This window comes from Platichthys flesus, chromosome 2 (assembly GCF_949316205.1).
Source record: "Platichthys flesus chromosome 2, fPlaFle2.1, whole genome shotgun sequence".
Taxonomy (NCBI): domain Eukaryota; kingdom Metazoa; phylum Chordata; class Actinopteri; order Pleuronectiformes; family Pleuronectidae; genus Platichthys; species Platichthys flesus.
In genome coordinates, this window is record NC_084946.1 from 17603155 (window position 1) to 17615853 (window position 12699).

The 12699-nt window shown below is 39.2% G+C and overlaps 1 protein-coding gene across 1 annotated transcript; it reads right to left on the reverse strand.

Annotated features, from left to right (window-relative positions):
- Nucleotides 1–3440: 3440 nt before the first annotated feature.
- Nucleotides 3441–5330, reverse strand: LOC133967472 (green-sensitive opsin-like). The gene is made up of 5 exons (XM_062402947.1): nt 4946–5330; nt 4662–4830; nt 4401–4566; nt 4039–4278; nt 3441–3944 (listed from the first exon to the last, which is right to left on the reverse strand). The coding sequence occupies exons 1-5, from the start codon at nt 5328–5330 to the stop codon at nt 3846–3848; spliced, it is 1059 nt and encodes a 352-aa protein (XP_062258931.1). The 3' UTR covers nt 3441–3845.
- Between the last annotated feature and the right edge of the window lie 7369 nt (nt 5331–12699).

Sequence of the window (12699 nt, forward strand, 5' to 3'; positions counted from 1 at the left end):
TTAAAGCTCTAATTTCCCAAAGCAAAATAGTTTCTACACAATTCATAAAAGAACGAGTGCAGTGACTTGAGGCCGTGTGCGAGCTGTGGACGAGGATGGTGAGTTGAATAATTTAATTTCAGGTATTGAATCAGTTTTGTTTTGTTTTACGCTGCGTTTGTTTTAAGTGTTTCTCTTCCAACTTTTTCAGCGACTCTCTGGTCTTTCAGCAACAGATAGCAAAGCCAGCATATTCACTGTGGAGCTGTTTAAACCATGGCGAGAGCTGTGAGAGTCTCTCCACACATGGGAGAAGAAACAGAGCAGGGGAGACTGAACGTGAGGAAATGCCGGAGGAAAAACAGGCAGGGACTCAGGGAATCTATTATGTAGATACCAGCGCCGACATTAAAGCATGTTTCCCACTGTGTGTCTGCCTTATCTCCACTGCAAAGGGCAGAGGGGTGATCTGTGAGGGTTTCTGTTTCCTCCTGTCTAAAACAGTTAACACAACTCTAACACCTAAAACCTCTCAGCTCTCTGAACTGAAGAGTCTGAAATCTATTCATGTCAATGAGTTGGTGCCATGGATTAATCCGGCTTCACTTTGTTTTTATCTCATAGATAAAGGTCAGTCAGATTAAGGAGTATTGACAGTAAATCCATAATTTTATAATTTGTTAATTAAAGATGTTGATAATTTAGACTTTGAATTAACAGGGATGGCGACTTTAACAAAATATTGCTTAACCTTGGAAACATCTAACAGTTAAAAATGTGTTGTAGTTCCAGCTACCACAGGAGAATATCTGTCTTCATGACTCTTGGTAGTGATAACTATCAATACACCTTTCTCTCATATAAGGGCCATTCTACTAACTTTAAACATGACGTTCAGTTTACGACTACTTTATAATATTTCACCTACTGTATATTTGTCCGTTCTGCACGACCACATTCTTGTCTCTTTTGTCTTCGTCAGGTTGACATGAGAGATATTCATGAGTAAGATGAAGCAAATCAAAATGGGACCTCTTTTATTTTTTATTGCGGCATCTGGCAACACTTGGTCGGTTGATCTTTTCAGTGGGATTGTCAATATTGTTGACAATCACACCGAAAAGATCAACAGTTTAATAGTAAATCCTTTCAAGGCAGCTTATTCATCCCAGATTGCTCCTTCACACTGAACTGCAGATATATCCGGAGCATACCGAGTTTGTCATTAAGACCCCTGTGTGCAGCAGTTAGAACAAAGAGATGCAACCCTGGTCTCTGCCGGCCCCCTGACAGAGACACTAAGCGCACGCAGGTGTCCAGAGCTGGCTCTTTGAGGAAAATTACAGTGTGTGTGCCCAGAGTATAACAATTAGAGTCATGTTATCAGCAGGAAATAAAGGGCTTCATTATGACAGAGACGGCCTATCGGGTGAGGCGGAAGCCTGTATTTATATGTAATTAATCCCCCCGGAGCCGCAGCATGTTATAGGCTGGTGTGCAACGTTTATCGTTGGTTATTCTCTGCAGAGCAGGAACAAGACTTTTACTTTCAAATGGAACACACTGGTACTAGTTTTCACTTCTTCCTAAACCACAGCAGGGGGCATCATCCACCTGTCCTATTCACAGGAGAGGATCCTGCTGCTGTAAATATTTAAAATTCCACTTGGTTTTAGGGCCTGGACTTTTCACATATTTCACAGTTAATGCAGCTTGAGCAGGAATCATGTGTTACTTTCCACTTTCAAATATTTTGCTTACATTTGTTAATTATCTGTGACCATGTTGCACTGCGGACGTGACAGGGACAGGATGATCTATATTGACTATGGCCTGAAGGGGGTGGTATAATACAAGCTTTGGGTTACGTTAACTGTCTGTGCTCGATGAGTCCTGAAGCGTATTTGACATGTGCTTTACAGTGTCTTTCTACACAAAATACACATGAGCATCAGTACTTTACTCCTTCTCTTTCATTTTGAGACGAGAAAAAATGAAGTGAAAATCAAAAAGCGTATTTTTGAACAATACTTTCACCTACCAATTGATATATTAGGAATTCACAATTTAATAACGCACATTAATGTGTGTTTTTGTTACCAAGCCATATGAAATAGCTATTGATTGTGCTTATATGTAATCTGGAGAAGTTCAAATAATGTCAAGTCAACATTTAGCTTTAAAGAAGTAAAAATGTGCTGCTTTGCATCTGCAGAAAGAAAATAGTGGTGTTACTACCATCATTAAATTCACTATAACTGCAGTTTAGGCTGCTATAACTGTGCTGTTGATGGAGAAAACTGTCAGTTATATAGGAATCAAACATATTTCTAAGTTCATCTTGTATAAAATTTGAACTATTGGTGCTTCGTCAGAGGAACCTGAACCTGGAAATATGGATCATATATTAACCCAGAGTTGAATGAGAGGCGGTGGTCTAGTGAGAGGCAGTGGTTTAGTGGCAGAAACTTGGACTATGGGCAGAGAAGGTTTCTGGTTCGTCTCTGGTTCGACTCCACAGAGAGACAACAAAAAGACGAACCTGGATTGATCTATCCAAAAATCCAAGAGTCTCCCTATCCTGTCTAGTGCCCCTGAGCAAGGCACCTTACTCCCCCAACATCTGCTCCCAAAGCACCCTACATGGCTGCTCACTGCTCTGTGTGTCCTGCACCAGATGGGTAAAAAGCAGAGATTAAATTTCCCTACCTGCATGAGTGTGCCTTTGCATGTCTGTGCATGTGTTTGGGATGAATAAATGGATCTTAATCTTAATCTTAAATTGGTTCCAGTTGTAGACCTTCCGCTGTTGCTCCCCTGAGTTACAGTGATTTCAACCCCTGTGACAATCCATTGTCTTAACTACTGTTTATTACAAGTTAATAGATTTTTGTACTATTCTTTCTTTTTTTATTTGCAAAACGAAATTGAGACAATGAAATGCGTATCAAATAAAGTGTTCATACACCAACAGTAGCTATCCTACGACTCAACTTTAGCTTTGTCAAATACCATTTTTAAACTTTTAACATTCATTTCAACAGAAACAAGAAAAAATTTGACCTTGCTGTAAAAAAAAGGAGCAGTGAGTCTTAGAGGACTAATCTGTTTAACCACAGTTCTCAGAATACCTTCTCCTTTCAGAGGATTCCCACAGGTTTACAACAAGGGATCATGATGACATGCGATTCCACTTCTGGTCTCGAGTGAATCTTTTATTTAGACAAGGGCCTTTCTCTGACACTATAGACGAACATGATGCAGACTTTGTTCGAATGTCCTTAATATACATTCACTCCATTTTTGTCCATGCTAAAGTATTTCTATGGGTTTTGACTTTGTCCCCAAAAAATTTACTTTACTCAAACTGCAAGAGAAATTTAATTGAATAGCTTGAATAGTTCAGACGTAAACAAACACAAAAACATATTTCTTTTTATGAATGCATTTATTATCTACTCTACCTACATTTTTTTTTTCTTTTTCATGAAATACATGCAAATAATTCCAAAAATGCCCTCTCAAACGATGTAAATACACCATGTATGATAACGAATTCATGACAACAGAAAGTGTTGTCACATCTCAGCTAATTCGCAGTTCAACTTGAGAGTTTAGGTGTTTTTAGAGTGTCATCACGTGCTTTACAAAGAAACAGAGTTCACCCACTCTCACACACACACGCCCACTCAAAGGCTGTACAAGCCCTTCACAGATGTTTGTTTATACATATCAACAGATGAGGTGGCATCCCTTTTTTCCCATTCACCAAATCCAGAAATCCATTTGGCGTAACGTGGGATCTTTTCAAATCTGGACACCAATCAGTAATGAAAATGTCCACAGATGAGAGGGCGTCATCACCCTTAAGATACAGAGGACACCTCTGTCTTGCTGGCAGACACTGATGCCTCATCCTCCACCATGCCGCCCATTCCAATACTGCTCAGCATGCAGCTACGGAACTGAAGAGGAGCGTTGAGAGAGAATATTCAGAAACTATGCTTATACACACTGTAGTATTGAATAGTGAAAAAAGAGGAGTGGTACTAGGCCAACCTGTTTGTTCATCAGCACGTAGATCACGGGGTTGTACAAGGCTGAGCTCTTAGCGAAGAAGGCGGGGATGGTTGCGGTCAGGGCAGTAAAGGTGGCCCCCTTGTTTATGAAGATCCAGGCTGCGAAAGTTGCATATGGTACCCAAGCTACCAGGAAGCCAATGACCATCAGGAAGCACATGCGTGTCACCTCCCTCTCAGCCTTCTGAGTGGACTCTGAATCCTGCTGCTGGCCTGCAGCCTGAAGAGTTTGATTAAATGCAAGGATAACCAGTAATTGTTAAATTAGTTAAATAAATTCCACCAAACTATGGTCTAAAAAATACATCCAAATGATGTCAAAAGATTTTACAGTTTACTTACGGCTTTGACTGTCAGAATGAGGCTTCCATAAGTAAAGAAAATTGTGAAGACAGGAGCCGTGAAGTGGACGACAAACAAGTAGATGACGAATGATTCATTGTTGAAGCCGGGGGCCAGAGTGTAGTAGTCGGGGCCGCAGGAGCACTGCATGCCCTCGGGGATGTACCTGTGTGAGACACAAGGGAAGAAAACTGTGAAGACATTCAGTTAAAACAGCCTGTGCTCCTTTCAAAAGAGATTCTTACAAGACATAATTTTTACCTGGACCAACCAAAAAGAGGTGGCGTAGCACAAGCAAAAGCCATGATCCAGGTGAAAATGACTCCAGCTGCCGCGTGACTTCCGGTGAACTTGAAGCTCCCCATGGGTTTGCAGATGACGATGTATCTCTCAACAGCCAGGACGACCAGAGACCAGAGAGAAACCTGACCTGTAGAGAGACAAGAGGGTAAGAGAAGGTTATTCATTAATGTTGCACACTCTGTAATAGGGAGCATCATTTGTTCTATAATCCTTGCACATTTCTTGTGCTTCTTCCTTCTTACCGCCAAGGGTGGCCAATAATCCTTCCAAAGCACAGGCAGTGACCCCGAGGACGAAGTAACCGTTGATGGCAGTGATGAAGGTGATGGTGAATCCGAAGCAGCACATGATGAGTCCGGCCACGGCCAGGTTGACCAGGATGTAGTTGAGAGGTTGTCTGAGCTTCTTGTTCCGAGCCGTGACCAGCAGCGTCAGACAATTGATGGGGGTTCCAGTGCAGATCAGGAAGAGCATGTAGACGGCGAGAAGCTTGTACATGATGGGATCTGCCAAATAATACTGAGGGTACTCAAAGGGACTTCTGACGACCCCACTCCTGTTGGACATGGGGATGTAGAAGTTCTTGCCCTCGGTGCCATTGGGCTCGATTCCTCCGTCCCAGGTCATGTTTGGTCGCCTACGCTGGAGCTTCAATGGATGGAGAGTGCCAACGGTGTGCGAGGTCGCGCAGCAGTCACCAGTGGTTTAAGCCAACCCCTTACCGGCAGCTTGTGCATCCCTGGGTGTTGTTTTATACCTTCCTGATGTTATCCTCAAAACAGCAAAATAAGATTAGAGGAGGATCGTGAGGAAGAGGAGAGCTGACGTCTGATTTATAATTGACTCTAAGAAATGCAGTCGGGGGGGGGGGGGGGTTGGAGACATTTAGGAGCATATGTGTTGGGCTCCCTGTTATGAAATAACATGTGAATCCTTTATTTCTTCATCTCTATGTTATATGTTGGGCAGAAAATGCTGACCCATGATATTAACAGTACCACATTCTAATAAAAGGATGACCTCTCTGTTTAGGGTAGCCTTCATTTAATCCTTTAATAGAAGTAGAATCAGTTATATAAGTCAGAAACTACAACTTTAAACTACTTTTTAAATAATCAAAGTACTAATGAATGACTGTTATACAATGGAAATAACTATTTGTAGTTATGTAAACTTATGATGACTAATGTCTGATAACATGTGGACAGAATGTTGTTGACTTGCGTGCCGAGGTCAAAGTAGAGGCTTTGCTCAGACTCGCACCCTGCTGAGAGGCCTCTCACTGACCCCCAGCAGTGACCACTGGCCGCAGACAATTCTGATCTCTGATGTTTATGGAAATGCATGTTGAGACTAGACGGGAGATCAGGACCACCTGCAAGGACACAGGTGCAGGGAAAGCCTCCTCCTAAACATCCAGACCTAAACATCAAATGATGGAGAAAGTAGCCCGCGTGTTTTTGGTGTGGAGGTGACAACGCCGCGGAGTTTTCAACAACGCCGGTCAACTTTGTTTTAAAATGAGCGTTATTTTGAAGGGCGGAGGATTTCCAGCAGAGCAGGTTTCTACCGAGATCCAGGTCAAGATGATTGAATCAAGGGCGACTTCACTCGATTGTAGATCAACAAACCGCGCGCTGTACAGCCTCCCAGTCCGTGGAGCTGGTCGCATGTCTCCTCTGCTCATCATGGCCAAACACAAGACATTAAATACACTTCTTCCACTCAGGAGCACACAGTAAGTCTCGACAGCTAAATGTCTTTAAAATATCAAAATAAAAGCCCTTTTAAATAGTCCTTTTGTGGTGTTGTAGATTCATGTGTTAAATGCATAGGTTAAAAGTCACCTTAACATAGTCAAGTATATTAGACTGTATAGACTGTAGACTGAAATATTAGATACTTACGGTTCCTGCTACTTTGTAACATTAGAGAAAAAATACTGTTGGCTCCTTTTTACTCCACCATTATTTGGTCACATAAGTGAATATTCTCTTTGCAAACATTGAAACTGGAAAAATATTATCTTTATATATGAGCTTTTATTATAGATTCTGATGGAAAACTGTTCTATATTCAGTCCCAGTAAACTCACATGTACATGAAGTAAGATTCTTTTATACATTAATACATCAAATATTATTATGTTATTGTTTTCCAGAACTCTCTCTGGGCCAGCCTGCCCATCGGTTTGGGTGTCAGTCGCTCATCTGATCCATTTCAAACTGGAGGGATTTGTTGCTGAGACCCCGGGAGGTGCAGAGTCCACTGTGAAATGCTGTGGTTGAGGTTGGTTGTTGAAATCCTACATTTATCTTTGGCTCCTAATTCATTTTACAATGCACTTGCTTTTATGTCATTTATTATATCACCCATCAGGTTTATTTTTCTGTAACAATGCCTTGTACTAACAGGGACATTTGAACTGGCAAAACACAGTAAATACAGTATTGTATATATATATTTTTCTTTCACTTGTTAGTACTGATTTGACCTAAGTAAAAGATCATTCATGACTGGTTAAATGTTATGCACTTTGGCAGTAAATTAAAACCTTTTCATGGGTAAGATCTTGCATCTGTCATGTTCTATTCAACAGTATATTCACCTGTGATAATTTGACCATTTTTGTAGGCCTGTACTTTTACCTGCAAAGCTACTAGAGTTTTTTAGACAAGTGAAGTGGCGTAAAGAGTACTCAGTTACTCAACTCAAGTGAAGAACTTGTAAGTTATACTTATAATGTTCAGTCTGTTCAATCTACTTCCTACTTCTTAATGAATATTTAAGGCTTTAGAGTAAACAGCAGATAATTATGCTATTATAATGGATTTAGAATATTTAAATTATTATTAAAGTAAAGAATACTGTGATATTAGTGATAAGATTAGCCACATGAAATCTCTCTTTCAACTCCTCGAAGTCACAGACCCTCTAATCCTTGGACACTTAATGTGAGTGCTAAGACCCCAGCTCAGGTCTGAGAGAAAGTTCCCTGACTGCACTTTATTACAAATGGCCGCACATGTCTGTGGAAATACACAAATAGATCCAGGATTTAAAACTTTTGTGTTTCTGATGTCCTTCTCTTTCTGGCCAAAATGTTTCACATTACATTCAAATTTCCGAATCAAAAAGAAAGAAAGAATAATTTGAGTAGAAGTCTTTATTTATATGACACATTGGAAACATTTGTCTCAAACACCGATATAGAAGTGAAGCATGAAGAAAAACATCCCTGTGAAGCTCCACAAACAGTAAATCTTCAAACACAATTAAAAAAAGAAGCTTATTTAATATATATAGCCACATAACAGTCATTTATAAATGAATACAAATTGCATGTCATCCATCTCTCATAGTAAAAGCGAAGGATATAGGTTAGGTTATCTTTATTGTCCCATAAAGGGAAATTTGTTCTGCAGCAAGAGTTCCCAAAGAGACAAAAACAGACAACATCAGGAACAGCTTCAACAATAAAGACATATATCAGCATGTACAGAGAAATGGAAAATTCTTAACACTGAAAAATATGCAAAGCGAATGCTCATTTTCAAGCATGTGCAATTGTGCAAAAAAACAGCCAGATTATTTTACTCATAACGATTGTAAATATATTTAATTCAAATATAGGCATCATTATATGTCAACAGGATGTACACACTGATATTTGTGTAGCTCTTTCACGCTGTAGTATCTGCAGGTTCCAGCACGTGTTCGATCAACAGCACCAAGATAACAGGATTACGCTGAGCTGAGCTCTATCCATAGATGGCAGGAGATGCTGCAGTCGAGACAGCGGATGATCTGACCTGCAGAATTGGTGTATGTAGTCCAGCCAACCAGCCCCACTCAATACAGTCTTTGTCAGTTCACTCCTCCTGACATCTAAATGGTGCATGATGGCATTAAGGCCACTCCGATGGGCTGACTTCAAGTATGATAATGGATATGAACACAAGCCCCACAATCATACATTTTATTCACTTGCTCCGTCACTTAATGGCTAATATCTAGATTTTTTGTAACCAAATTAATTGTAAATAAAACAATATTCGTATGTGTTTTCATTCAAGTTCTTAAAGCCAATAACTTGTAATCACCTTTGGGGCCTTATTTAGAAAGATAAATAGTAGGATTCAGACTAAAAGTGTACGTGCGCACAACAGCCAAAAAATCTCAATCCACCTACAGACATCAAGGAGCTTGTTAGTGAGGTGGAGTTGAAGAGAGACAGATTGCCTGGTGGCCACAGCAGTGTTGTGATTTACAAAGAAAATAGACTGACTGATAACGCCTTGCCTCTGCTGCTGATGTGAATGCAGCGACTGAGAGTGAACAGACACAGTGGACAGTGCCTCAAATAAAATAATGTCAGATTTAAAGGTGGAGGCCAAATGTTTCTCATTGCTAAATGGGATGTGCCCAATCTATCAAATCTAACAGAATAATAGTATTCCCAAAAGGGGGCTTTAAGAAGAATGTTAAAAAAGAAACAGTGTTGACTGCTAATGAACCCCGACTAGTTAGTACTTGTGTTTACACTGGGATGGCTCAGTTCCGTCAGGCCAGTCTGTGTAATATTGGACTCGGTTCAGCACAAAAATCTAAGATCACAGCTCTATAGAATCTGTATCAGCTGATAATTTAGTCATCATCAAGGGCCAGGAAATTAGATTTTTTAGATTAGAGTTCTTTATTTATCCACACAATGGGGAAATTCACTTGTTACAGCAATAATAGAAAAACAGAATTAAAGTAACAGTGCCGAAGCAAAATAATAAAAAAAAAAAAAAATAAGATCACAAAATGTACACTACTAAAACTACACATAATAAGAGTACAGAAACAAACAACCTGCAAAACAGACACAGTGCAAAAGCAGGTGCTGGGGATAAAGTGGAATGATGTTAAGTGTTATTGTAATGAAAACAAAAATATGCACTTTCTCTTTTCAACTATTGATGCGTTTGCTCCTGTTATAAATTAGGCCCCTGATACTTCACAGATATGCTGAGTCTCAGTTTGACATTTCATGTCTGTCTGTATCATAGAAAAGTTTTTTATTAATGCCCCAGATTTGCAAATGGTCTGTAGTTATATAGCCTTTTTCGTCATGTAGTCTTTATGATCTTATAATTCATTCCTTGAAGGTGTTTTCAGTCGTCTGCCCCTAAATGCTTTCTGGTCCTTACTGCGCTGTTATAAATGTGTTCTGTTTTACTTGACTGTATTGAATAGTAGCAACGATAAAATATTTGATTTTAGGATTGATCACTGAAGCTGATCTTTAGGGTAGATTTGCTCAGTAAGGACATTTGAAACAATTTTCCCACATATGATGCATCCATCTTAAAATTGTATTTTTCAGAAGAACAGGTCTACTGGAGTTAACTTGAACCTGGATATGAAATTGAAGGCAGCTGCCTCTGGGAGGAGAACAGTTTCAGCTCTTTATAGGTTGCAGTCGTTTGCCTCCTGAGAAAACTCATCTTCTGCTCAACACTAGTGGGAGAGGGGTTTAAGTGTCTTCTCAGCACAGTGACATTTTTATTATTATGATGTTTTGGATAACATAGACCAAATTGCTATAGTATTGATAATTGGCTGAAATACTGTTTTGGGCAAGGAGGTGAATTATTGGAATTATTGTATTACTGATCTATAGTTTCATTCATACTATTGATTTCTTATTTTTATGGTCACGTTTTTCATTCATTCTATTTCAATCTATTCTTCGATAAATCACTTTGAAGCAGTGGTTGAAAAGGGGCTAGAATTAATACATTTATAGTACTACTACTACTATGGCAGTTGTAGTAGAAGGATACCATCCAGTGCCTTTAACAGCAGCATCTATACACAGTGCCAGCTTTAAGCTCTAATGTAGTTAAGAAATTTAGTGCTCCGCCTGTGCAATGCCACTAAGCTACTACAACAGTGACATTTTGACAAGAATCCAAAGTAAATATAAATATTGTAAATTATAAAAACGTATGAACTCTTTAATCAAAGATCTGTTTGTGGAGGCACACAGAGATTATTAAGTAATGAGATATGTTTGATATACATTTATGATATCTTCATCTGCACTTTACCTCAAAGTTTGGCCATGAATCCCTTGATAACAGAGACAGTTTGGTAGTTGTTGTTGTTGATGGTGGATCCAAAGTCGCACATCTTCAGTCAGACCACAGCTGATTTCACCAGAATTCAGTCGAGGGGTTAAAAGAGATTCTTAGTCCAGTAAGAGCAGCAGATCACTGATGGAGTCACAGGTCAGACGTACCAAGATTTGCCAATTAAAACCCGTGCATCAAAAAGGACAGACTCCTGGTCGTGTGAGATGAGAGAATTTTGCTCAACACTCTTTAGATTTTCACTAAGTGGATGGACACAATCAGCTTGTGAGTGGATGTGCGCATTCACATCTTAATTACTGCATCTTATTTTTTTTTTTTCAGTGACAGCCACGAATTAGCTAAATTAGATTTCAGGCTGGGTGAGGTAAGTAGAAACAATTTGTTAATGACCTTAACACCGGATGGTCTCTAAGTCGTCCGCTTAATTTGTTATGTTCTTAGGCAGGTAAGGTGCTAAGGGTGGCGCCTGTGACACCTTTGGTGTGATAAGGTTATGGTTAAATGATGCATTTGGTTTGCCTTCATTTAGGTCAGACAATCAAAGTCAACGATTTACTCATCAAACATTCCAGTTCATTTCACTTTGAAGCACATACTCATCCACCATTGATCAAGTCTAGATACAGATAAATGGATGAATGGAAACATTGAAAACAAGAGAATGGATTTCTGCTGCATGCAGTCATGTTAATATGTAGTCTACATGAGTGCATGCAGTAGAAATTCATTCTACTGCATGCACTTGTGCACTCATATAAACTGCAAATCTTGCAGATACTTAAAATACAGTGAATGACCAAACACAGCAAAAACTGCATTGCACAAGTAAAAAACAGATTTTTTATAATCCTGCATTAAACTTACACTTACATTAATTTAAAAGAGTATTCATTTTATAAACAATATATTTATTGAACAGGCAAAAAGCCACATTCAAAAAGTGACACAACAAATTTAAAAAGCAAGAACCCTATTGAGTAATAACCCCATATTAAACCAGTTCACATTTACCAAGCACATCATAACTGCAGAATCTAGCATTTAACAAAAAACAAGGTTAAAATGCAAAACTCTTTATTGAACCACATTTAACTTGCGACTACATTTTACAAGCAATGACCTAGATTATTCAAGAAAAAAAATGTGTTAATTAGACAAAGACAGACCCAATTTAAAGAGCACAACATTTAAACAATTGAAAATCGTACATTGACCTGGATGTAAACATGTTGTCACAGGCCGCTTTGACTTGCAGTAAATTAACAGAAATAAATCACACATAGCAACAGCATTTGATTGCGTCTACAGCCGCTCATTACTTCTATTTGCTTCGGTCTGGCTCCCCTGACTTCCACTGACTTCTATCAATTGTCCCACTCCAGTAACTATGAGGGCAACACTTGACCCTGAGATAAGTGACAAATTCAATAAGTGTCTCGACTGTAATGCTGTAAGCTTTTGCTACATCACAGAAAGGCCATGGCAGGAGAGAATTCAAGCTTAATCTGGATAAGCACACCTACACAAATCCTTTCATATACATTTGGATAATGGCGATGGAAATTCCAGATTCCAGAAAGAAGGACAAATTAAAATGGTCCAAGACCCTGGCATGTTTTATTCAAACGAGCATAGAAATAAAACTACCCTAAATTTAACAAATAAAAAGTGAGGATATTCTCCTTGTCTCATTGCATGCATTAGTCGCATGAGAAAAACACACATGTGCATGCTTCTAATTTGAAGTATGGCATCCTCAAAAAACATCAACTGCATCTTTTACTTGTTTTGTCTTTTGATCCATATTCGAAACAAATGGAAAACAGCAATGAGATCAGCAGTTTGTGGATAAA

What these genes read in the sequence shown, in the direction of transcription:
- LOC133967472 (XM_062402947.1), bottom strand. Translation starts at nt 5,330, where the DNA reads ATGACCTGGGACGGAGGAATCGAGCCCAATGGCACCGAGGGCAAGAAC. An exon ending in TCATTCTGACAGTCAAAGCC is followed by an intron (nt 4,279 to 4,400) that starts GTAAGTAAACTG and finishes CAAACTCTTCAG; the next exon opens with GCTGCAGGCCAGCAGCAGGA. An exon ending in ACGTGCTGATGAACAAACAG is followed by an intron (nt 3,945 to 4,038) that starts GTTGGCCTAGTA and finishes GCTCCTCTTCAG; the next exon opens with TTCCGTAGCTGCATGCTGAG.